The 23,913-nt window shown below is 44.9% G+C and overlaps 1 protein-coding gene and 1 long non-coding RNA gene across 2 annotated transcripts in view; both read left to right on the top strand.

The window, feature by feature from the left end:
* The window catches only part of REXO1 (RNA exonuclease 1 homolog), a 71,255-nt gene that overhangs the window by 8,213 nt on the left and 39,129 nt on the right, over positions 1-23,913 (top strand). The window contains exons 2-4 of the mRNA XM_032798979.2: positions 12,026-13,812; positions 19,363-19,464; positions 21,815-22,016. Coding sequence (XP_032654870.1) covers positions 12,026-13,812; positions 19,363-19,464; positions 21,815-22,016 — 2,091 coding nt within the window. The remainder of the gene's footprint in view (positions 1-12,025; positions 13,813-19,362; positions 19,465-21,814; positions 22,017-23,913) is intronic.
* Positions 2,184-4,991, top strand: LOC142047519 (uncharacterized). Its single transcript, XR_012656804.1, has 3 exons — positions 2,184-2,254; positions 2,403-2,499; positions 4,795-4,991. It is a non-coding gene; the product is annotated as an uncharacterized LOC142047519 (long non-coding RNA).

The raw sequence follows: 23,913 nt of genomic DNA, 5'->3' as shown, positions 1-23,913 counted from the left end.
ACATTTTCTGGTTTTAGTGATAAGCATTTATATAGGGCTATAACATGGTTTTTAAAAGGAATGATTTTTTTTTCTGTTTTACTTTTGATGCACTGGAAGATGTATTTTAATATGTTCGTTCTAAGATGTATTTATTCTTAAAATAATTTGATTTTTTTTTAAAAGTGTCTTGATCATAATTAAACTAACAGTCAGACAGGGAGTTGCTATCTCAAGTTTGGTTGCTCTGTGATATTCCTGGGAGGAATCTCTTTGTCTCATCAAAAAAAGAGAAATTGCATTCAGTAATGCCTTTAATCTGCCAATTTTGTTTTAATAGAATTATCATAGGATTATTATATAGCTGAAATAGCAGAAACAAGATCACTTATTTTGCAGTTATCTTGCTTAACTGTAAAGATTTTTCTTAAATGTTTTATGTACTGAACTGAAAGTAACAAATACAAAAGCAAATGAAGATTTTTTTTTCTTTTTGCATTTAATACAATGTCCAAGATTTTTAAGCATCTGAAGTTAGGTTCCACATTAAGTCTACGGTATGGTGCTTAAATAAGGGCTTGTCTACATTACCCGCTGGATCGACAGGCAGCGATGGACCCAGTGGGAGTTGATTCATCGCATCTAGTCTAGACGCGATAAATCGACTGCTGAGCACCCCGTGGGCTCCTGTACTCCACTGGAGTGAGAAGTGGAGGCGGAGTTGACAGAGTAGCATCAGCTGTTGACTTACCACAGTGAAGACACCGGAGTAAGTAATCTAAGTATGTCGACTTCAGCTACGTTATTCATGTAGCTAAAGTTGAGTAACTGCGATTTCCCCCACCCCACTGGTTTAGACCAGCCCTTAGTGGCCTTACTTGAGACAGCTTATTTAGTTTGCCTTACTCTAGACATTCACTCTTAATGCACTAGAAATACAAGCAAAGATTTTTTTATCTGCAAACACATCACGACTGAAGGTAACAGCCCTAATTACTATAGTGGAGCTCACTTAAGCAAGTGCCTTATATAGGACTAAAGCTGATCAGATACCACATTTTCTGTGTAATCCAATCAAACCATCCACCAACACACAAAAGAGCTCTTTTAAGAGGAAATCTCACAAGACCCTTGATATTTTCAGGGTTTATTCTGTAGTTCACAAAGATCGTTCCAGTAAAGTAAAATGTGTTTAAAAAAAAAATAGAATAAATTGATTTGTACATTAGAGTATCACAATACAAACTGCATTCGTCAAAAACCTGATCGACATGTAGATTTTTGTACTGGTGTAACTGTTTCAGTTAAAGGGGTGGTTTTCATTTATACAGACCTGATGTGGATGAGTTATCCTGGCATAAAGCTGCCTTACGCCAGTCGAGCTTAGGGCATGGCTACACTTGTGAGTTAGAGCACATTAAAGCAGCCCTGGGCACCCTAACTCACGACGCGTCCACACTGACAAGGCACGTGGAGTGCCTGGATTCCATGGCTTGAGCGTTCCTGGTAATCCACCTAGACGAGAAGCATAATGCTTGCTGTGCGCCGGCTGGAGCACTGCGGCACCAATGTAGATGCCCTGTCTATTAATGCGCTCTGATCGGCCTCCAGAAGGGTCCCACAATGCCTGTGCTAGCCACTCTGGTCATCACTTTGAACTCTACTGCCCTGTTCTCAGGTGACCAACCATCAGACCCACCCTTTAAATTCTCTGGGAATTTTGAAAATCCCCTTCCTGTTTGCTCAGCCAGGCGTGGAGTGCTCTCAGCGAATCTGTCCAGGTGACCATGCCTCCATGTGCCAGGTGATCCCCAGTATGGAGCAATGGTTAGGTGCTGGACCTCATCAGTGTTTGAGGGGAGGAAGCTGTCCAGTCCCAACTGTAGGAATTACAATACCTTCGGGCAGATATCAAGGGACATGATGGAAAGGGGCCATGATCGGGACGCACTCTGTTGTAGGGTTAAAGTGAAAGAGCTGCGGAATGCCTACTGCAAAGCCAGCAAGGCAAACGGCCGCTCGGGTGCTCCCTCTGCGACCTGCTGATTCTACAAAGAGCTGGATGCGATACTTGGGGGTGACCCCACCTCCACTTGGAGGACCACCATCGACACTTCAGAGCCCAGTTCAACAAGGCAGTAGGAGGAAAGCAGGAGCGAGGGTGCTGAGAGGAAGGAGACAGCCCGGCATCCCTAAATGCATGCAGCCAGGAGGAAGGTAGCCAGTCGCAGTGGCTGGTGCGTGGGGAAGGACAAAACACCAGAGGAGGTGTCTGGTAAGCAGCTTTTATTTTGGGAAGGAAGTTACTCAGTGTGGGCTCTTGGGGTGAGGAGGGTTAGGGCTGCATGCATGCCTAGATGCAGAATAGGGTGTTGATGTGCTCTCTCACATTGTGGTAATCGGCCTCACTGATCTCTTCAAAGGTCTCATGCAGAAGCTGGGCAATGCGCTTGCGCAGGTTCCTTGGCAGAGCTACTGTGGTCCTTGTCCCAGTCAGGCTAAGAGTCTGCGTCACTGTGGGTATGTCTGCACTACGGGATTATTCCGATTTTACATATATTGGTTTTGTAAAACAGATTGTATAAAGTCGAGTGCATACAGCCACACTAAGCACGTTAATTCGGTGGTATGCGTCCATGTACCGAGGCTAGCATTGATTTCCGGAGCGTTGCACTGTGGGTAGCTATCCCGTAGCTATCCCATAGTTCCCGCCCCTTGTTTGGGTGGATCACATGCCCAAAACGGTTGTGCAGTATTTGACGGTATGTAATCCTATCTTCTACGTAGCAGCAGCAGAATCATTTGCACCCTTTTTCCCCTGGAGTTGCCTGGCAAGATGCTAGATGGCATGGAGCCCGTTTTGCCTTTGTCACTGGCACATATGTGTACTGGATGCTGCTGCAACGCCCCGGTACATCAGCAGTGTACAGCAGTTCATGTGCCTTTGAAGGTAGCAGAGATGTTTACCGATCCCCCATTTGCCCTCTGCATGCCATCGTATACTTGGCTAGATGCACAGTTATCGAGTCTTTGTACCGTCTTTGTGTCATGGGTTGCTTGGTGACCTCGTGAGTACGGCCCGGGGCGCAAAGACCCAAAAATGGAAAGACTCTCACGGTATCTCTCCTCCTTAGTGATCTTAAAAAATATCAGTCCTGCGTAGAATTGGGCAGTTACTAGCAGAACCCATGACACGCATCTGTTTCAGGCCCGAGCCGCGAAATGGTGTCTGGCATTCCTTCTGGGGCTGCTGCACACCACCATTGCTTTCCTCCCACACCTCTGAGCTACCGTCGGTCCTCCCTTGTAAATGAGTATAAAAATGCAGATCGAACTGATTTAGTGAGATAAATGCGCGGAGCTACTCAGTTCGGTCAGAACCTTTCTTTGACATGAAAGGGGGGAGGGGGGTGATGAGCTCAGCCTCCAATTTGTATGATGGACGTTCAATTGTACTATTGTGGCGGATAACCGGGCAATTCATTTTCGGGGCATGGCCGGACCTCGCAGAGAGCCAGGAGCATTCCGGCTGGTGATGACGATGGATAGCCCAGTTATGTGCCATCTGCCCAGGGGTCTGGTGTTCAGTCTGCGCCTGCGTCTCGCGAATGCAGTTTATGGGTGCATGAAAAGGTGAGAATGGTTTTTTTTCCTTTTTTTGGGGGGGTGTGTAATTGTTTATTACCCTGAAACAGCCGGGAAAATGTTTTTGACCCTTCAGGCATTGGGAGCTCAGCCAAGAATGCAAATGCTTTTCAGAGACTGCAGGGACTGGGATAGCTGGAGTCCTCAGTACCCCCTCCCTCCCTCCATGAGCCTCCATTTAATTCTTTGGCTTTCCGTTACGCTTGTCACACAGAACTGTGCTGTGGTCTCTGTCTATCATAGCCTGGAGATTTTTTCAAATGCTTTGTCATTTTGTCTTCTGGAACAGAGTTCTGATAGAACAGATTTATCTCCCCATACAGCGATCAGGTCCAGTATTTCCCGTACAGTCCATGCTGGAGCTCTTTTTGGATTTGGGACTGCATCGCCACCCATGCTGATCAGAGCTCCACGCTGGGCAAACAGGAAATGAAATTCAAAAGTTCGCAGGGCTTTTTCTGTCTACTTGGTCAGTGCATCCGAGTTCAGATTGCTTTCCAGAGTGGTCACAATGGTGCACTATGGGATACCGCCCGGAGGCCAATACCGTCGATTTGCGGCCACACTAACCCATATCCAACATGGCAATACCAATTTCAGTGCTACTCCTCTCGTGGGGGAGGAGTACAGAAGTCGGTTTAAAGAGCCCTTTGTATCGATATAAAGGGCCTCGTTGTGTGGACGGGTGCAGGGTTAAATCGGTTTAACGCTGCTAAATTTGGTTTAAACGCGTAGTGTAGACCAGACCTGTGCCGTGAGGGGCGGGGGGACCATTGCTGCACACAGGCAAGCTGTATATGGGCCAGGGCAGAAGCCGCATTGTAATGGAAGATCCACTCTTGCTTCCCAGGTCACCCTCAGCAGCGAGATATCTTCCAGGACAAACTCCTGTGGAAAAAGTGAAGACAGTGTTCAGTATAGGGGCCCCCTGCAGCTGTTAGCTCTCCCCAAGGTACAGAAACCCAGAGGACAGTACGGCTGTGAAACAAGCAGTCCCCTTTGCCCCTGTGTTTACCATTTTGGGGCTCCTGTGGGTTATGTGCACTCACTTTAGGATAGGCAAATTCTCCTAGTATGTGGACTGTGCTTGTCTTTAAGTACAGCTGAATCATTGCTCTGTCTGGTGTGAACAATGCTGCTTCTGTTAAGTGTTGCATTTTGGCTTTATAGATGCAACCTTGAGATCTCAGCCGTCCGTGTTATCACGTCCAAAAGACTCCAAAGAATTAGGAAGAGGCCACGTAGAAGCAAAGAGGATATGCTGCTTGAAGTAATGCAGCAGTCACGTAATGAAAATCAAAAAGCACGGGAGTGGCGGGAGAGTGAAAGGAGGGTCTGCCAGCAGAATGTGGATTGCCGGCACCAAAGCAAGGAGTGGCTGCTAAGCGTTATGGAGCGCCAAGCGGACTCGATAGAGGCACTTGCAGGCGGAGCACTACCTCCCGACCCCGGCAGCCCTTGTCCCAAAACTCTTTCCCTTGTGCCCCCATGTCACCTCCAACCCACTTTCCCCCACATCTGGGTGCTTATCACCACCAACTGCCTCCAACACCTGTAGCTTCATCACCCAGCCCTGCAAACTACCACCCTTACCCACTGCACTCAACTCCCATCACCATGCAGTACAGCCATCCTGAAGTGCAGCACTCATTGCACAGCACTCCAGACAGGAAGGCTGAGTATAATAACAGGACATATGCAAATCTGTGATTGTACCGTTCCCCACCCTACCCCACCCCCTTGCCCTTTATGTTTCCCAAAGAGTTGTTTCTCTTTTCAGTAAATGAATTTTCTTTTCAATAAATGGATTTTTTGGCTTAGAAGACATTCTTTATTGTCGCATAAAGTAAAATATACCTTAGCCCAGGAGAGCAACAGGCACTGCAAGTCAGCATAGTGAACACAGATTTCTACTAATGTTGGAACCGCTGCACTTCATTCTCGTGCAGGGCACCAGACATCCCTCAAGGCATCCCTAATCCTTGCAGCTGCGCTGGGCCCCTTTAATAACCCTGCTCTCTGGCTGTTGAAATTCAGCCTTCACGTGTTGAACCTCCGAATTCCATCCCTGAGTGAATCTTTCACCCTTCCCTTTGCAAATGTTATGGAGGGCACAGCACGCGGATATAACCGTGGGGATGTTGTCATTAGTTAGGTCCAGCTTCCCATACAGAGAGTGCCAACGGCCCTTTAAATGGCCAAAAGCACACTCCACACTCATTCTGCACCAACTCAGCCTGTTGTTGAACTGCTCCTTGCTGCTATCAAGGCTCTCTGTCTAGGATTTCATGAGCCACGGCATTAAAGAGTAAGAGGGGTCTCCAAGGATCACAGTGGGCATTTCGACTTCCCCTACCGTGATCTTCTGGTCTAGGAAGAAAGTCTCGGCCTGCAACCTCCTGAACAGGCCAGTGTTCTGAAAGATGCGTGCATCGTGCACTTTTCTGGGCCAGCCTGCATTAATGTCAATGAAATGCCCACGGTGATCCACAAGTGCCTGGAGAACCATAGAGAAATACCCCTTCCGATTAACGTACTCGGAGGCTAGGTAGGCTGGTGCCAGAACTGGAATATGCGTCCCGTCTATCACCCCTCCACAGTTAGGGAAATCCATTTGTGAAAGTCAGCCACAATGTCATGCACGTTACCCAGAGTCACAGTTCATCTGAGCAGGATGCGATTAATGACCCTGCAAACTTGCATCAACATGATTCCTACGATCGACTTTCCCACTCCAGACTGGTTAGTGACTGATCAGTAGCTGTCTGGAGTTACCAGCTTCTAGATTGCAATAGCCACCTGCTTCTCCACTGTCAGGGCAGCTCTCAATCTCGTGTCCTTGGGCCGCAGGGTGGGGGCGAGCTCTTCACACAGTCCCATGAAAGTGGCTTTTCTCATCTGGAAGTTCTGCAGCCACTGCTCATCATCCCAGATTTGCATGACAATGTGATCCCACCACTGAGCGCTTGTTTCCCAAGCCCAAAAGTGGCGTTCCATTGCGGTGAGCATGTCTGTGAATGCCAAGCAATCTCCTGTCATATGCGTTACGCAAGTCAACATCATCGTCAGACTCCTCGCTGTCACTTTGGATCTTAAGGAGTAACTCGACTGCTATTCGTGACGTGCTGGCAAGGCTCATCAGCATATTCCTCAGCAGTTCGGGCCACATTCCCGCAGACCAAAAGGGAAGACAGAGCGTGCAGCACAAAAAAAGTTGAAAGACAGCGCCAAATGGGGACGGAAGCACAGGGATTGCTGGGATGTGAACTGATGCATCAGGGGGTGTTGGGACAGGACCCAGAATGCCCCGCATCCTCCATCCCCCTTCCCATAAGCCACAGCGCCAGAATGGAAAGAGGTGATCTGTAGGATAGTTGCTCATAATGCACTGCTCCCAATGCTACTGCAAGTGCCACAAATGTGGCCACACCAGAGTGCTGTCAGCATGAACACATGGCAGCATGTTCCCTGCTGCGCTCTCCGAGGGCATGTTTAACCCTCAGCACTCTACATCTGCAGGCGTAGCAATGCCCCAAGTCTCTTCCCAGTTTTTTCTCTTTAGACTGTGGCCTGGTCTACACTTAAAACGTATACTGGCATCAGGGGCGTGAAGCGTGCCACTCCCCACCCGCCACGCAACATAGCTATGCTGACCAAACCCCCAATGTAGATGCAGCTAACATCGTTTGGGGAAGTGGTGTTCTCTGCTGGCAGAAAAACTCTGTGTTGGTGTACGCTGCGTCTCCACTAGGGGGCTATGCGGGCATAGCTAGGCCAACATTAGCTATGCTGGCATAGGCTCTGTAGTGTGGACAGAGCCTGAGAATTTGGTCTCTGTCTACCTTTGGTTTTAGGTACTACCTCCCTCTGAGGTGTCTTCTGCTTTGGAGAAGGGGACACTCAGGCCTCATCTACACAGAAAAGCTACATCAGCATAGCTGCATCTATTAGGGGTGTACACAGCACTAGTTCGATGGCGGAGTTGTTTTGCTGACCTTGCTACGGCTTCTTGGGGAGGGGAGAACCCCTCCTATTGCTGTAGTGAGTGTCTACACTGAAGTGCTACAGCACTGCCGCTGTAGCGTAAAGTGTAGTATTAGCCTGAGACTCTCCATAATCACCTTTTAAAATCCCCGTAGGGCTCACTCAGCCCTTCCTCCTCCCGAGGAAGATAAATTGAGTTCAGTTCACGTGGTGTAGCTCTCTTTTCAGTTAGGTATTAAACACAGAAGTTCTGTCCACCATGTGTGGACGTGAAAGATTTTACGGCTGGTAACTTGCCACCCTTAGATGTCACCAAAGATGGCTGCGTTGCAGAAGCGCTGCCTATATTTGGTTTGTAAAGCACTTTGGGATCTTTCGGGTGGGGGAGGATGCTATGTAAATGTAAAATAATAATCATTCTTTCAAAGTAATGCCCTGCGTTCCTCATGCTGAAGATAGTTTGAGCTGTCACTTGGATCATAGTGACATACTGCCTTTGCTCACACAGTCCCTGCGCTTTCAGACTAATTATTTTATAAAAAGCTTTGAGAGACTTGGAGTGTGAAACACATTTCATAAAACTAGTCTCTCTATTCTACCTACTCATGGGCTCATTCTGTAAGGTGCTAAGCACCCTCACTTCTTGCTTTCAGTGGGAGATAAGGGAGCTCAGCACCTTTCAGAGGAAGCCCACACCCTTGTATGGTTAGGCTTGTAAGCGTTTGAGGAAGAGATGGAAATTGCCCATATCAACTTGTTCAAATTATTATTATTTTTTGATTCTGTGATTCCTTTGCATCACTATTAGGGCCCTGATTTTCGCCTCCTTTATGTACCCACCCGTGACAGCCAGCTTTGTTACTGTCCCTCTGGTGGAGGAGAACAGGACAGGGCTGCTTTAGAATAAGAGCATCCAGGTTTCACAAGAGAGCCACAGTGGCGATTTGTCAGCAGCCAGCGGGCTGCACCCAATTTGTGTAACTTACCTGCAGCTTCAAGTAGTCTGTAAAATTGACTGTGTTTTATTTATAGTAGCAAGTTCATCACAGCTAAAATTGTGAAGCTGTGTGCCAAAGTGTAGTATTCCGAACCTGCCACTGAAAAGTGTGCCAAATTTGGATCCCCTGGTTTTGAAGGGTAGGGGGGGAAGAGCACCTATGGATTTGCCAATGCTGCCTATGTGAAAGATATGAAACCTCATCTTTCCACAGGGGATGGGATAGGCCTGTGGGAGTGGCTGGAGAGGAATGTGTGTTCCTGTCATTGAAGATCTGGCACCGAGGAGAGGCGTAGGTGTTTGACAACCAATTATCTGTGTGTCTTCCTCTGTCCTCTGGGTTGCTCCTCCTTCCTCTGCTAGAGCAGCCCCGTCCACTGGCTGACCTGTCATTCTGGAAATGTATCGTGTTGCAAAGGTTACTCCTGTTGCCACGTTTTCATGGGGTAGAACTGCACTTTCCAAAAGGTGCTGCTGTGCAGGACAGTCAGAAGTAACAATACAACATTGCCAAAATCCATTCCATTTCTAAGGTGCACAGTAGTAAATGCCATCCCTTTTCCACGCTGCCTGAGAAGCAATGTCACATTTGCATATGCTGTGGGCAATATAACTAACTTGGCAATAGCCAGCAGAAAACATGTATAACAGGACTTTGGAAACAGATTATTACAGGGGTGGGCAAACTATGGCCTGGGGGGCCGCATCCAGCCCTTCAGACATTTTAATCTGGCCCTCCAGCTCCCGCTGGGGAGCAGGGTCCAGGGTTTGCTCCAGTCAGGGAGCGGGGTTGCGGGCTTGCCCTGCTCCTTGTGTACTGTGGCTTTATGCAGCTCCCGGAATCAGTGGCATGACCACCCTCCGGCTCCTACAAGGGGCTTGCCATGCTGCCCTGCCCCAAGTGCCATCCCCGCAGCTCCCATTCGGAGCTGCAGGGGCGGCGTCTGAAGACGGGGCAGTGTGCAGAGCTGCCTGGCTGTGCCTCTACATAGGAGCCGGAGCGGGGACATGCTGTTGCTTCTGGGAGCCGCTTGAGGTAAGCACTGCTTGGAGCCTGTACCCTGACCTCCTCCCATGCCCCAACCCACTGTCCCTCCTGCCCTCTGAATCCCTCGATCCCAGCCTGGAGCACCCTCCTGTACCCCAAACTCTCATCCCTACCCCAGAGCCAGCATCCCCAGCCAGAGCCCTCCCCTTTTTTCCCCCCACACCCGAATCGTCTGCCCCAGCCCGGAGCCCCCTCTCACACTCTGAACTCCTCATTTCTGGACCCACCACAGAGTCTGCACCCCCCGCAGCTGGAGCCCTCGCCCCCTGCTGTACTCCAACCCCTAATTTCAAGAGCATTCATGGCCCTCCATACAATTTCTATACCCAGATATGGCCCTTGGGCCAAAAAGTTTGCCCACCTCTGGATTAATAGCATGAGAGTAGCTGACAAATTTTGATCTTTCAAAGAGTTCATTACCTAGGATTTGCCTCCGACCTATGATAGGGATTAAAAAAAATGATTTATCCCAGGAGTGAAAAGCATAATTGCCCTGTTCTGTACCCTCCCGTGAAACTCTGGTGTGGTATAGTATCGGAGACAGGATACTGGGCAAGATGGACCATGGTCTGACCAAGTATGGCAACTCTTATATTCTTATAATTGGCCATAAACAATAAATCCCATGAAAGAAGATTCTGTCTCTTTTAGTTTTGAGTCAGTTGACAAGATTAAAACCTAAGTCAACTCTTCACATTCATGCATTTTCAATTTTTGCAGTTTGTTTTAATGGACAGCCTTAAGTAGCCCTTGTTCAGGAAGCAACATGAAAAACCATCTTGTTTTTCATCTCTGCAGAGCCCTGAGCTCTAGCCATGTTCTGCACAAAAACTTAGCCTGTGGTTTCTTAACATGTGACCAAACTCATTATTTTTATTGATTTACTTTTAAAATACATCCTGCTTTCAGTATAAAGTAGTAAGTTTTTCTTAAGTTAATGTCGTGGGTTCAGCAGAATCATTTTGACTGAGATCTTGTTTCGTTTTTTAGAAATGCATGGGGATGAACAGGCCAGTTTAGTAGCACTTAGTGGCCCTGAATCATGATTGTTATCATGAACTTCTGTTAATTACAGAGGAGAAAATTATCTTTCTCTATGCCTGGTACTTAGCGAGGGAGCAAGTTGCTTGCTGACTACATAACTGCTGCAAAATTATGTACGCTGGTTAGAATACGGGTGCCTTGTGATCAGATTAGACATCAGGCTGTGCTTTACTGATTTTCTTTGACTTTCCTGTCTCAGCTGAAAGTTGCTATCTCCTACTTGGATAAATAGATGTAAAATTTTCAAGTGATGTGCAAACTACTTGTAGAGCAAGAGTAGAAATGCATTCACCAAAAAATCTCCCCAGCAATTCTTTCAACTCTATTTCTATGTAAAAGATAAAATGGAGTGGTAGGATGTCGCTGCAATTAGTCTAAATGCCAAGGTGGATTGTGCAGAGTCTGCATGCTCCAAGATTCTTTCACAATTTTAATGTTATAATTATCTGAGGAAATTGCAACATCTGAAAAGAGATTTGTGGAGACAGATGTCAAACATTTCTGGTTATCTTTTAAATTTTGTGAGAGTACTTAATACACCTGTCTTAATATCCTTGCTCTATGAAATTGAAGTGTAGTTTTACCTTTCTAAAGGACCCGTTAATGGTGGTATTTTGTTCCATTTCAGTGACTTCTATGTCACATTTGCTCAGTTTATCGGCCAGGGTAAGGTTTTCTCCCTCCCAGTCACAAACCTCAGTGTACTACAAGTGAAATTGGAGATGTTTGATGCTTCAGACACTGGCATCAACAGTAGAAAATAATTAGAACTTGGTTGGCAATTTTTGTCACAATAAAATACAGTTCTTGTGCAACCATGTTCGCTCTGCAGTGCTTACAGTAATAAAAAATAATGTAAAAACTCATTAAAGTAAGTAGATAGGACGTGGAGAAATAGAAGGAGCAGATATGTGCAGTAACAAGATAGTTTTAGTTATCATTTTGATGAAAACTGAACTTTAAATTCACAAATGAAAATTTTACTTATAGAGCTTTTCAAAACCGTAGTAAGTAATAAAGGCATTGGATTCACAACGGTGCATTATTCGTAGGCTTTAAGACCAGGAGGGACCATTGTGATCACCTAGTTTGACCTCCTGCTTCACACAAGCTGGAGAATGTTGAGCAGCTAGTGTGTCCCATTCCGCATGCAAGAGCGTGCTTTTGGTTTGTTTTTTGTTTGTTTGTTACATGTCTTTCCAATGCTGGGTTCTGATGATAGTGGAACTTCTCTTTTAGACTTTAACAGACATTCATACATAAACAAGGATAATCTTACTTTAGAAATATTGCTGGATCTAAGATACTTTTTTTTTCTCCCCTTACAGAGCTTGGTTATGATCCATATAACCCTGAGCTTCCCAAGCCTTCGACCCAAATAGCAAATGGTGCTTTGGGTGACATTACAGTGTCAACCCCTAGCATTCTGCAGCTGGAGTTGGTCAACAAGGCCATTGAAGAGGTAAAATATGAAGTCGAGAGAGAGCAGAAAAAGTATGAGGAGCTATTGGAGACAACAAAGGAATATAGCACATCTGAGTCTACTTCGCTTATTTCCAAAACACCTGTGTCAGCTGCTGTGACAAAAACAGATTCTTTAGACTATAACCCAGGTAGCTATAACTTGAATAATAACACAGACTACAACCCTACGCCTTTGACTGCTGCTAGTTCAAATAAATACACTTTGGATACTTTTGATAATGCAAAATCCAAAGGTAGTTCATTGGAATATGTTCCCAAGGTTGTGGCTCAGCCTAAAAAATACAGTAGCGTTATCACGAACAATAAGTATGTGATTGATGACTCCAAGCCTTCTACGGACTTGGAATATGACCCTCTTTCAAATTACTCAGCAAGGCTTTTGAGCAAAGCCAGCACAAAGGAGCAGAAGGGGACCAAAAGGAGAAAGGTCTCTAGTCATGGAGAATCTTATTCTCCTTCATGCAAAAAACAGTGTAATGTATCCAGTAACTATGAAACATATGCCAGATTCTCTGACTCCGAAGAGGATGCTGACTTGGAATATCAGCCAACCTCTGTTAGCCGTTTACAATCTAAAGTCAGTTCTGAAAATGAATCAAGTGATGGGTTGTCCATCAAAGAAAAGAGCACCAAACTGGAAGATCTAAATTCTCGGGAGATGAAAGAAATGGCAGTGCAGTATGACATGGAAGATATTGAAAGTCCACGGAAAAATCTTGTCAAAGATTTGTCAGAGAAGAATACAAAATTGGCAAAGGCATCTTCTGGCAAGAATGATCAGGATGTTGAAGAGAGAGACAGCAAAGAGATTGCAAAAGACAAAATGAAAAAGAAAAAAACAGATGGAAGGAAGCCCCATTGCCACAAAGAGATGGGCAAGAAGGAGAAAAGTAAAAACACAAAGAAAGAGAGAATAGTCAAGAAAGAAGAAAAATTAAAAATTGGAGAAAAAAACTGTAAAGAGAAAAGTATCAAAGCAAAACCAGATGGGAATTCGAAGAAATCTGAAAAAGAGAAATTGGAAAAAGTGGCTAAGAAAGAGAAGTCTAAGTCCACCAGTTGTGCAGCCAGCTCGGGGAAAAGCAAGAATGAGGGGCTCTGTAAGGGAGCTAGCACAGAGAAGCTGGAAGGTAGCAAGAAGGACTCCATGCCAAAGGCAGCTGATCTGAAGAATGGCAAACAAACCTCTAGTGATAAACACAAAGACAAAGGGGGCAAGACTTCTGCCTCCGATCGTCCAAAAAAGAAGGCAAGCCCTGCGAAAGTGGGGAACTCAAAAGGCAAGTGTAAGCCGAAACAGCAGACGTTGAGCCATGTTGACCTATTTGGAGATGAGAGTGGGGAGGAGGAGAAGGAGGGCCAATCTCTGGCTCCATTTCCAAACATGAGCTCAGATTCCGACGGAGATGATGGCTCCTATGGTTTTCAGAGTGATAATGAAGGGACAAAGACCATTCAGCGCTCCAAGCTGTCCAAGTCATCTTCATCCTCCTCAGCCTCTGATGACATTGATTATTCCGTCCTGGAGAAAGATTTGGATTATGACTCTGACCCCATGGAAGAGTGCCTCAGAATTTTTAACGAATCCACGGATGTGAAAACAGAAGATAAGGGAAGGCTAGGGAAGCAGGTAATGCTCATTCTGAATTCAGCACTAGTCAGTCATTCCCCTGCCTCCAAATCTAGATGTTAAACCAACTGCCTTTAGAGTCGTCATTCTATTGTTGTTACCTATCCCAAGGAGTTTGGGGGGGAGGGAAGAGTGGGGATTTCCCCCTATGGCAAATTGCCAGTATTGTTATGCTGGGTCTCGTGCTTTCTCTTCTTTGGGGAAGGTTCAGGGCACCATTGCTTGCCTCTGAACCGGTATTTTAATTACCCCACTAGTGTCCTTGAGGAGGGGAGTGGAGAGGGAGGGACCTGGGCCCGCCCTCTTCTCCAGGTCCCAACCCAGGGGCCCTGAGGTTTGTGGTGAACCACTTGAACTAGCGGTTCCTTCCCCTGGGCTACTTCCCTCTCCTGCCCTTCAGCTTGTGAAGGGGCTTCTTGCCCTCCTTCTACACAAGCCAGGTGCCCCTTACCTAGGGTTTCCTTTGGATTTCTCAGCCCACCGCAGCACTCCTCCAAACTTTACTTTTGTCTGTCTTCAAAACTGTTCTCTTCTCCAACTCCTCCAAACTGCTCTCTGCTTCAGCCAAATCTTTCTGCTCCAATTCCCACACTGTCTGACTGAAGCAGGGGTTTTTATCACATGACTGGCTTCAGGTGCTCTGATTGGCTTCAGGTACTCTAGTTAATCTATAGCAAACCTTCCTCCCCTTGCAGGGAATAAGGCTCCCTGCTAACACTCTCCTGCTGCCCTCTGGGCATGCTGTATCACACCCCCCAAAGAGTTTAAATTGCTATTCCATTTATAATTTTGACCAATGCTTGAAAGTATTTATGGCTTGAGTGTGCTATCTATTTCCATTTCCATCCCACCAGTAGTTAATTGGGTATCAGAAGTATTATCTAGTTACTATTTTTTGGTGTTTTGCTATACCAAGCCAGAAGTTTGGGGATGGTTCCTTCCTGCCACAAGAAAGAACCATCTGAGGGCTGGTTTACACTGGGGGGGTGAGGTGGGGGGATCGATCTAAGATATGCAACTTCAGCTACGCTATTCGCGTAGCTGAAGTCCAAGTATCTTAGTTCGACTTACCTGGCCCTCCTCACGGCAGCAAGTCGACTATCGTGGCTACCCTGTCGACTCTGCTTACTCCTCCTGCCGAGGTGGAGTACGGGCATCGATTCGGGGATTGATTTATCATATCTAGATGAGATGAGAGAAATCGATCCCTGATGGATTGATTACTACCCGCTGATCCAGTGGTAGTGTAGACGTGGCCTGTGTTTTGACATCCATCAGTTTTGATGTGCTTCGCCCTAGCAGAATTGGCAGGTGTTTGGGTCTCCAGCAAGTGTAATGACAACCCCAGCTGTCTAGCTGGATACATCAAAAGTTTCAGAGAGAATTTCTGGGCCCTTCAGAGGTAACCCAGGCCAGCATCGTTACTGATAGCCAGGGGACCCCCACTCCTTCATGCAACAGGTTCCACTGAGTGCAGCATGACCAGAAAGAGCAGGGCAACCTCTAAGGCAATAAGTTGATGGTGAAAGTAGGCTAGTATGGCTGACGCTTACTGAATTGAGTGGAGGACTGAATGAAAAAAGAGCCCTCCTTAATGAGGAGGCAACTGGCCAGGTAGGGATTTGGTGTGTAGGAAACCCAGGGACCTAGACAATTCAACCAAGTAGCCTACTCCCACCTATAGCATTTCCTAGCCCATAACCAATATTTAATTGGATATTGGGATATTCTCTAGTTCAGGGATTCTCAAACTTCATTACACTGTGACTCCCTTCTGACAACAAAAATTACTACATGACCCCGGGGGAGACGACAAAGCCTGAGCATGGCAGAGCCCTGCCACCTCAGGAGGGGGGACAAAGCTTGAGCCCCACCACCCTGTGCAGGTGGGCCAAAGTCGAAGCCCAAGGGCTTCAGCCTCAGGTGAGGGGGGTGTCTGTAATCTGAGCCCCGCCACTCAGGACTGAAGCCATTGGATTTTGGGGCTTGGGCTTCAGCCTCAGGCCCCAGCAAATCTAATGCCAGCCCTGGCAACCGCATTAAAATGGAGTCACGACCCACTTTGGGGTCCTGACCCACCATTTGAGAACTACTGATCTAGCTGATACTTTTAAAGGGAACCTCTGAAAGCCTGCATGTTTGCCATTTTAAACTCTCATAGTTCAGTTCCTGCATAAGGATTCCCATCCATCCATACATGAACAGTGTGAACCCTTAAGTGGCGGAAAGAATTACTCAGCATGAGACAAAAGGTATTTGGAGAAATGGGATAAAATAAAGAAAAAGAACATTTATCTTAAAAGCTGCATAACAGTGAGATCCTTATGGTTGTGACACAATCTCCTAATTAAGTGTAGAAAGCCCCATCCATGGAGACATTTAAAACTAAGTAGGGCAAAGAACTAGAAAACACTCTGTCAGTAATAATCCTTTAGTGGCCTCTGGGATGATAGGGTAGAAATAAATTAATCTTATCCTCCATCTTTTTGATATCTGAGTTAACGAGACAATGAGAACAAACCCTGAGCTAAATGTGTGGCTGGCTGTAAAGGAACAGAAGCACTTGATTTCATGTCAAACATAATCCTGTTAAGTTTCCTATTGGGGATCACTTCATTTGCACTATAGCAGGTGTTTCTGGAAATCAAACTGGGAACAGATTCTAGAAGAAACCTGACTTCCTTTATTCAAGGAAACCCCGAAAACCTTTATCGCCAATATTACATTTTAGGCCCATCTGACTGCAATGGAGAGTACCAAAGAGTTACATTTAGCTGAGACAGGTGTATTGTATGGGCTCACTGTGTCCGGACTAAGGCTTTGTAGATGAAGTTGAGATAACTAGATGAATTCAGCGTGTGTTGAACAAAGCATGATATTAAAAGACAAATGCTCCTAAGCACCTGAAAACTTGCTGATTGGCTTCAACTGAAGCCACAGCTGCTATATGGAGAAGAGAATCTTGCCCCATGAAAGACTGATTGGCTAATAAAGCTTCTGATTCTAGATATTACTTGCTGTAATGGTACTGTTCAGAGCCTAATGTTCTCTCTTGCTGACAGGTAATGACATTTGTGACACTGATGTTAGGGCCTTGGTGGACGAAATAATAAAGGAAGTTTCCCTGTTACTTGATTCTGCTGGTTTAATAGTTCAGAAGAAAATAATGACCGCTTAAACACAGGTGTTCTTTTGATGGTGTTTGGGAAAGGGTAGGTGAGAGTTGTTTAATTGTCTGTGTTCCCATTGTCAAAAGCCTCACGCTTTCATAAGAAAGTCCTAACAATAGCAATAAACTTTACATTGCCAATTTTAAATGAAAGGAGTTTAACTACATGCCAGTTTGTTTATAGCATGGAAGGTTTATCATCTTCGAGCTTTCCAAATGTTGCATAGTGCAAAAATGGTGGCGTTCTTATAACTCTTCATTTCCTTGAAAAAGTACTGAAATGAGGACTCTAATTCACTTCAGTGAAACTGTGCAAATGCAGTATCATGGTGCAGAATGGAAATGTTCATAGGGCAGCATTCTCACAGCAACTAACGGGTCCTTGCATGCACAGCATTTTATATTCCTTCATCAAGGCTTTAAGTTTCCCTTTTTGGAGAAGGATTCCTTCCTTTGCATGCCATAGCTATTGAAGATTAAGAGGAGAGAAGATTAGTCTTTGAAGAGGGAAAGATACCTCTGAGTAGGTGCTTATTTAGGTGTGTTCTGCTTTTTAAAAAAATTATCCATCTATCTATCTATCCATCTATGGGGTAGCCGTGTTAGTCTGGATCTGTAAAAGCAGCAAAGAGTCCTGTGGCACCTTATAGACTAACAGACATATTGGAGCATGAGCTTTCGTGGGCGAATACCCACTTCATCGGGTGCATGCCGACGAAGTGGGTATTTGCCGACGAAAGCTCATACTCTAATACATCTCTTAGTCTATAAGGTGCCACAGGACTCTTTTCTGATATATATACACACATAATATCTATATGTAGTATGTATGTAAGATTGCACACTGAAATAACACCTATTTTTATTTCAGCGGGTGGGTGGGTTCTGGCTTCTAAAACCAGCCCAGAGCCCCAGATCTCAGTGAGATGTTAATTTTTAAGGTATTTATAGGGCCAGATTTTTAAAAGAGCTCAGCACTCAGCAGCTCCTATTTAGGAATCTAACAGGATCATCCTGCTGGGCTTATCTGCATATATTTCATCTAATCTGTTCCTTGCCATTGCAGGGGCCTCGGACATAGGTCTTTCCTGTTCTGTGCCTGTGACACACAGTTTAGTCTCTCGAGGACTGAAATGCTTTGGTCTAACTCAAGTATTTGGGCTTAATATGGGGGTATCTGGATGAAATGTAATGGCTTGTGATATGCAGAAGGTCAGACTAGATGATTTAAAGGTATCTGCTGGCCTTAAATGCTGCGGAACTCTAAGTGGTCAGATTTAAGAAAAAAATTAATCTCCTCTTGAGGCCCCTAAATAATTGGGACCTGACCAGTTTTGAAAACCTGGTCATAAATGTCACAGTGGGAAATACTGGCTGCAGAGCGCTTTTGAAAATCTGGCGCTTGTTTAGATGCTTAGTGAGAACTGAGCTTTTCCTAAGATCATCACGTCTATAGCTTTGTCTAAACTAAATTTCTTTGTGAATGTCAAACTTAGCTCCTTTGAGAACTCTGCTAGTGGCACTTTTGGAGTGTTAAAAATAAGAACGATCAGAGCATGGTTACGGCTCTAAAAAAGTTTATATGTGCAGCACTCATTGTACATGCCTGTAAAAGTCAAACAGCTAAATAGAGTTTTATCAACATTTCTAAACAGATTGCTTTGTTTGCTGGGAACAAGCCTGAGGAGTCAGCCCAAAAGTGGCTTTTTATCGATCAAATCAAGCGTCTGGAAACAGCAGCGTTAAAAAGCATCTTTTCTACTGCAAAGCTGTTGTTCTATCCTGGGTTTCTGCCTTGTGAGCAAAGCATCTCTGCCTTTGGCACCACAGTCCCTCGTTGGATTAGTCTTGTATGTAGCTGCAGGGGTGCATTGTTTCTTAAATGCAGAATAGTGACATTGAGGCTCAGTGCTCTGCAGCTTTTCAGGGCCTGCTCTGTGAGAGATCATTATGTGGGACCAAGAAATTAACTAATCTAGAGTTTAATTAAATTCCTGGGCTTTAAAAATGTTGTTAACACATTGAGGTATGTAAGCGGTTGGCAGGTAAACAGCACGGCTGAAGCATTCAATCTTTAAGGGCAGCCAATGGAATAGTGTCTGTAATAGATTATACCAAGGCATCCTATTGTAAGGTCCGTGAATGGGCTGCATGGGTGGGAACAGTAATGCTGTTGTTCAGTTGCTTCACTGGTGCCTCTTATTTTGAAAGCTGGTTCTCTTTCAGTAGTTTAGCAGCTGATGGTAGTTTGTACTCACCTGCTGTCTGGAAGCTATTTCCCTTTATGATTCCATTATCCCAGAGGGAGGCTTTCCAAACATCCCCATGGAGCAGAAACTTGAGTCGCTTCAATTTTGGAAGTTTGCTCTTTTGTTTTGTAGCCACTGAAAGAAGAGGCAAGTGAAGAAAAGGTGGATGACGCTTTAACCACTCTATTTCCTGGCCAAAAAAGGAGGATCTCTCACCTTGCCAAGCAAGGAAATGTAAGTGTAAACCTCATTAACAAAAATACAATTTGGAGAAAGTGTTAATAAGATTTCTTTCCCATCATATGACCACAATGTATTAGGAAACAGCACAGGCTGTAGGTGAAACAACCAAAACATAGGGAAGTTGACTGTGATATATTTGCGGTGGAACCCTGTTACATGGAAGTTCTTTTTTCCCCCCCCTGAATAACTTCACTCCGAAATACAGTTTGAGTTCCAGTAAAGTTAATGGCAAAACTCTCATTGGCCTTCAGCAAAAACAGGTACCAGCCCTGTAACTGGAATTGCATTCTGCGTATTGTGATGCACTGACACAGTCTAAGATTTGTCATGTTCCGTCAATATAAATGTAGCTTCATTAGATCAAAGTTAACTGTACACAGGTTACCCTGGGTATTTAAGAAAACTAATTAAGTTTTTGTCCTGCGAAAGCAAAAAGGTGAACATAGCATGTTTGCCTGAGTCTGAAGCACTGCAAATCTGAGGGGTTGTTTTCCTTGTTTGTATTTGCTCCATTTTAACCAGCTATCTCATTTTACATTTTTTTTTCTACATGTCTGAATTTAAAGTATCTTCAGAAAGCAAGAAAGTAGGCCATAAAGACGTCATCGTTTTCTTTCATTCAGATTTTTCATTTGTTTGCCATAGTTTTCCCCTCCAGCTGCTGAAGACAGATTATTCCGTTTTATATTGCAGCAGGAGAAGAATGAAGGTTTAAGCATTGATCTAACCAGGATTTCCAAAATGAATTATTCTTCCTTTCCACACAGTCTGGAAAAGGGTGTGTTTAACCTTTTAAGCCCTGAGGTCAATGCAGTGCGTTCTAGTTAATTACATATCTTCAGCCAGTTCATTTGTTTGATAAGGCTCTTTTTTATAAACTAAGGAGATAAGAGATTGAAGTAAATGGGTTGGAAATTCATTTACTCAAATATTCATTGTAAATATGTACAACGTTAGGCATTTATGTATCTTTAGATAAATGTTCTTAATGCAGCTTCTGACCCAAAGCACTTTTCAGAGCTGTGAGGTAGCCATAGTGCAGTCACTGTCTAGGCAAACAGCAGTCTTGGTGTGCTCAGCAACGGTTTGCACCCAGACTTGGACCTCAGAACCTGATGTATAAAGAGAATGTTGACTAGGAGGTGGTGGTATTGCCTGCTGCTTTCATATCATGCCATAGGATCCTTAACTTCTCCTGTTAATGTCAGAAAACATTTACTGTGTGTATTAGATTCCCAACATCGCTACATGCATCCAAATGGTATTGTATGCATTGTGCTCCTTGCCACTTACATCTCAAGAACTGAAGTCGAAACAGAAGAAAAAGGGGGTGTCTTTTGAGTTTTCGAGTGCAGAATGAAGAGACTGGTGAGGAGGTAGAAAGCCATTCCCATCCAGTTCAGTAGTAATTTAAAGTTATCATTTATTCTCTGTTTACTCTGACACCAGTTTCCAGAAGACACTTAATTTGCTCCCTAGTTTGCAGTCTTAGCAAAAAGGCCAGGTAATTAATGGGTTGTAGAGACTGCCCTCCCTTCTGAAAGACACTAGATGTGGACACCGAGAGTCAGGTTTGAGGTCCATTGGCTGGGAAGTGTGGGGAAGTTTGCATTGCTACTGCCTCTTTGGTATTTGTTCTCTTGCTAGAAGGTTTCGGTCTTCACTGCTGTCCATTCTGGCACCTTTCCAGCATACTGAATTCCCGCATCAAAGAAAATGCTTATATAACTTTGTTGTACATAAGTATTGTTTTTCAGAAGGGTTCTGTTCCTATATATGAACAGACCTCTGAATTCTAGTTGTCCTGATGCTGTAAACACAAGTGGGTTTTGAAATAAACTAAAACTGAAGGGAGCTGTCTGTAATGATAACTATTCTGGAAGACTTCCATGACCTCCACTTCCATCAGCTGACACCCGCAAACCTTTATGAACAAAATAAGGCTACGTACACACTACAGTTTAGGTTGGTATAATTTGTCACTCAGGGGTGTAAATAAGCCACCCCCTCAGCAACGTAAGTTACAACAATCTAAGTGCTGGTATGAACAGCACTTTGTCAGCAGGAGAGTTTCTCCTGTTGACGTAGCCACCGCCGCTTGCAGGGGCTGGAATAATTAAGTTGGCAGGAGAGCTCTGTCCTGTTGGCTTAGAGTGTCTGCGTTAGCAGCACTACTGTGGTGCGGCTGCATTGGTGTAAGCTCCACAGAATAGCTATAGCCTAAATCCTGGGACCTAGAGCTGTAAAAGAGCCTCTGCCCTTTTCTACTCTGAATGAAGGCCAGGGGTCTGGACTTCAGCAGGCAAACAGATTGATTTTAGAATACTTTGTATCTGTACAGGCAGATGTCCCAGGCAAACCAGTCATCCGGCCGTACCGCCCACCAACTGCCCAGGAGGTCTGTTACCGGCGGATTCAGCTGGCACAGCAGCAGGCGGCACAGCTGGCTGTGGCAGTCCAAAGGGCCTCTCTTGCCTTGCCAGGAGAAAAGAAAAGGATTGCTCATGTGCCAACTGTAGCGCTTTCCACAGGAGCAAAGCAGAGTAAGTCACCGCTAGCTCAATTAACCGCTGTCTTTTCACTTTCTCCTATTAAAATGACACTGTCTCCTTAAGAGAATGGTTTAAAGATAATAAAAGCGGCAAGTGTTTTGCAGCGAGAATACAGGAAAACGGAAACATTCCTCCATTTGAGGTAGCGTTAGCCAAGTTCAGATCTTTGTGTGCTGGGCCAGAAGTCAGGGATGTTGTGATTTTTCTTTTCCTTTCCCCTCTCCTCCAAACTGAAAAATCCCATTTAACAGGGTTCAAAGAAGAATTTCGTAGAGGATAGGTCCATCAATGAATATTCGTCAGGAATGGGTGACAGGGAATGTCGCTTGAGGATTACCTGTTCTGTTCATTCTCTCTGGGGCACCTAACATTGGCCACTGTCGGAAGTAACAGTAATAGGATGAAATTTAATAGTGAAAAGTGCAAGGTCATGCATTTAGGGATTAATAATAAGAATTTTAGTTATAAATTGGGGACACATCAGTTGGAAGCAACAGAGGAGGAGAAGGACCTTGGAGTATTGGTTGATCACAGGATGACTATGAGCCGCCAATGTGATATGGCCGTTAAAAAAGCTAATGCAGTTTTAGGATGCATCAGGCGAGGTATTTCCAGCAAAGATAAGGAGGTGTTAGTACCGTTATATAAGGCACTGGTGAGACCTCATCTGGAATACTGTGTGCAGTTCTGGTCTCCCATGTTTAAGAAGGATGAATTCAAACTGGAACAGGTTCAGAGATGGGCTACTAGGATGATCCGAGGAATGGAAAACCTGCCTTATGAAAGGAGACTCAAAGAGCTTGGCTTGTTTAGCCTAGCCAAAAGAAGGCTGCGGGGGGATATGCTTGCTCTATATAAATATATCAGGGGGATTAACGTTAGGGAGGGAGAGGAATTATTTAAGCTTAGTACTAATGTAGGCACAAGGACAAATGGGTACAAACTGGATATTAGGAAGTTTAGACTTGAAATTAGACGAAGGTTTCTAACCATTAGGGGAGTGAAGTTCTGGAACAGCCTTCCGAGGGAAGTAGTGGGGGCAAAAGACTTATCTGGCTTTAAGACTAAGCTTGATAAGTATATGGAGGGGATGATATGATGGGATAGTTTAATTTGGGCAATTGATCTTGGATTATCAGCAGATAAGTCTGCTCAATGGTCTGTGAGGGGATGTTGGATGGGATGGGATCTGAGTTACTGCAGAGAATTCTTTCCTGAGTGCTGGCTGGTGAGTCTTGCCCACATGCTCAGGGTTTAGCTGATTGCCATATTTGGAGTCGGGAAGGAATTTTCCTCCAGGGCAGATTGGCAGAGGCCCTGGAGGTTTTTCTCCTTCCTCTGCAGCGTGGGGCATGGGTCACTTGCTGGTGGATTCTCTGCAGCTTGAGGTCTTCAAACCACAATTTGAAGACTTCAGTCACTCAGACATAGGTTAGGAGTTTGTTATAGAAGTGGATGGGTAGGATTCTGTGGCCTGCTTTGTGCAGGAGGTCAGACTAGATGGTCATATTGGTCCCTTCTGACCTTTAAAGTCTACGAGTCTAAGACAGGATACTGGGCTAGATGGACCTTTGGTCTGACCCAGTATTGCCATTCTTATGTTCTTATTTTCAGAAAACAAACAATGAACGTAAGAAACTTTACGGAGCGCGCACACGTTTTATGAAATGAAACAAAATGCATGCTACGTGATCCATGTCATAAGTGTGTGTATTCCTCAACTATGTTGTCCAAAATAAAAAGCTTTGCCATTCTCTTAGCAAAACAAGAATGCTGTTAGTAACTTTCCTCTCCCTTGACTAGTTAGATCTAATGCACTTTTGTTTCTACCCTTACATACAAATGCATTTTTACTAACTTATTTGCTTTTTCAGTATCTAACACGGGG

The sequence above is a fragment of the Chelonoidis abingdonii genome, chromosome 11 (genome assembly GCF_003597395.2).
Source record: "Chelonoidis abingdonii isolate Lonesome George chromosome 11, CheloAbing_2.0, whole genome shotgun sequence".
In the NCBI taxonomy this organism is placed as follows: Eukaryota; Metazoa; Chordata; order Testudines; family Testudinidae; genus Chelonoidis; species Chelonoidis abingdonii.
Note: the sequence above shows the minus strand (reverse complement) of the source record. Positions and strands in the feature narration are given on the sequence as shown.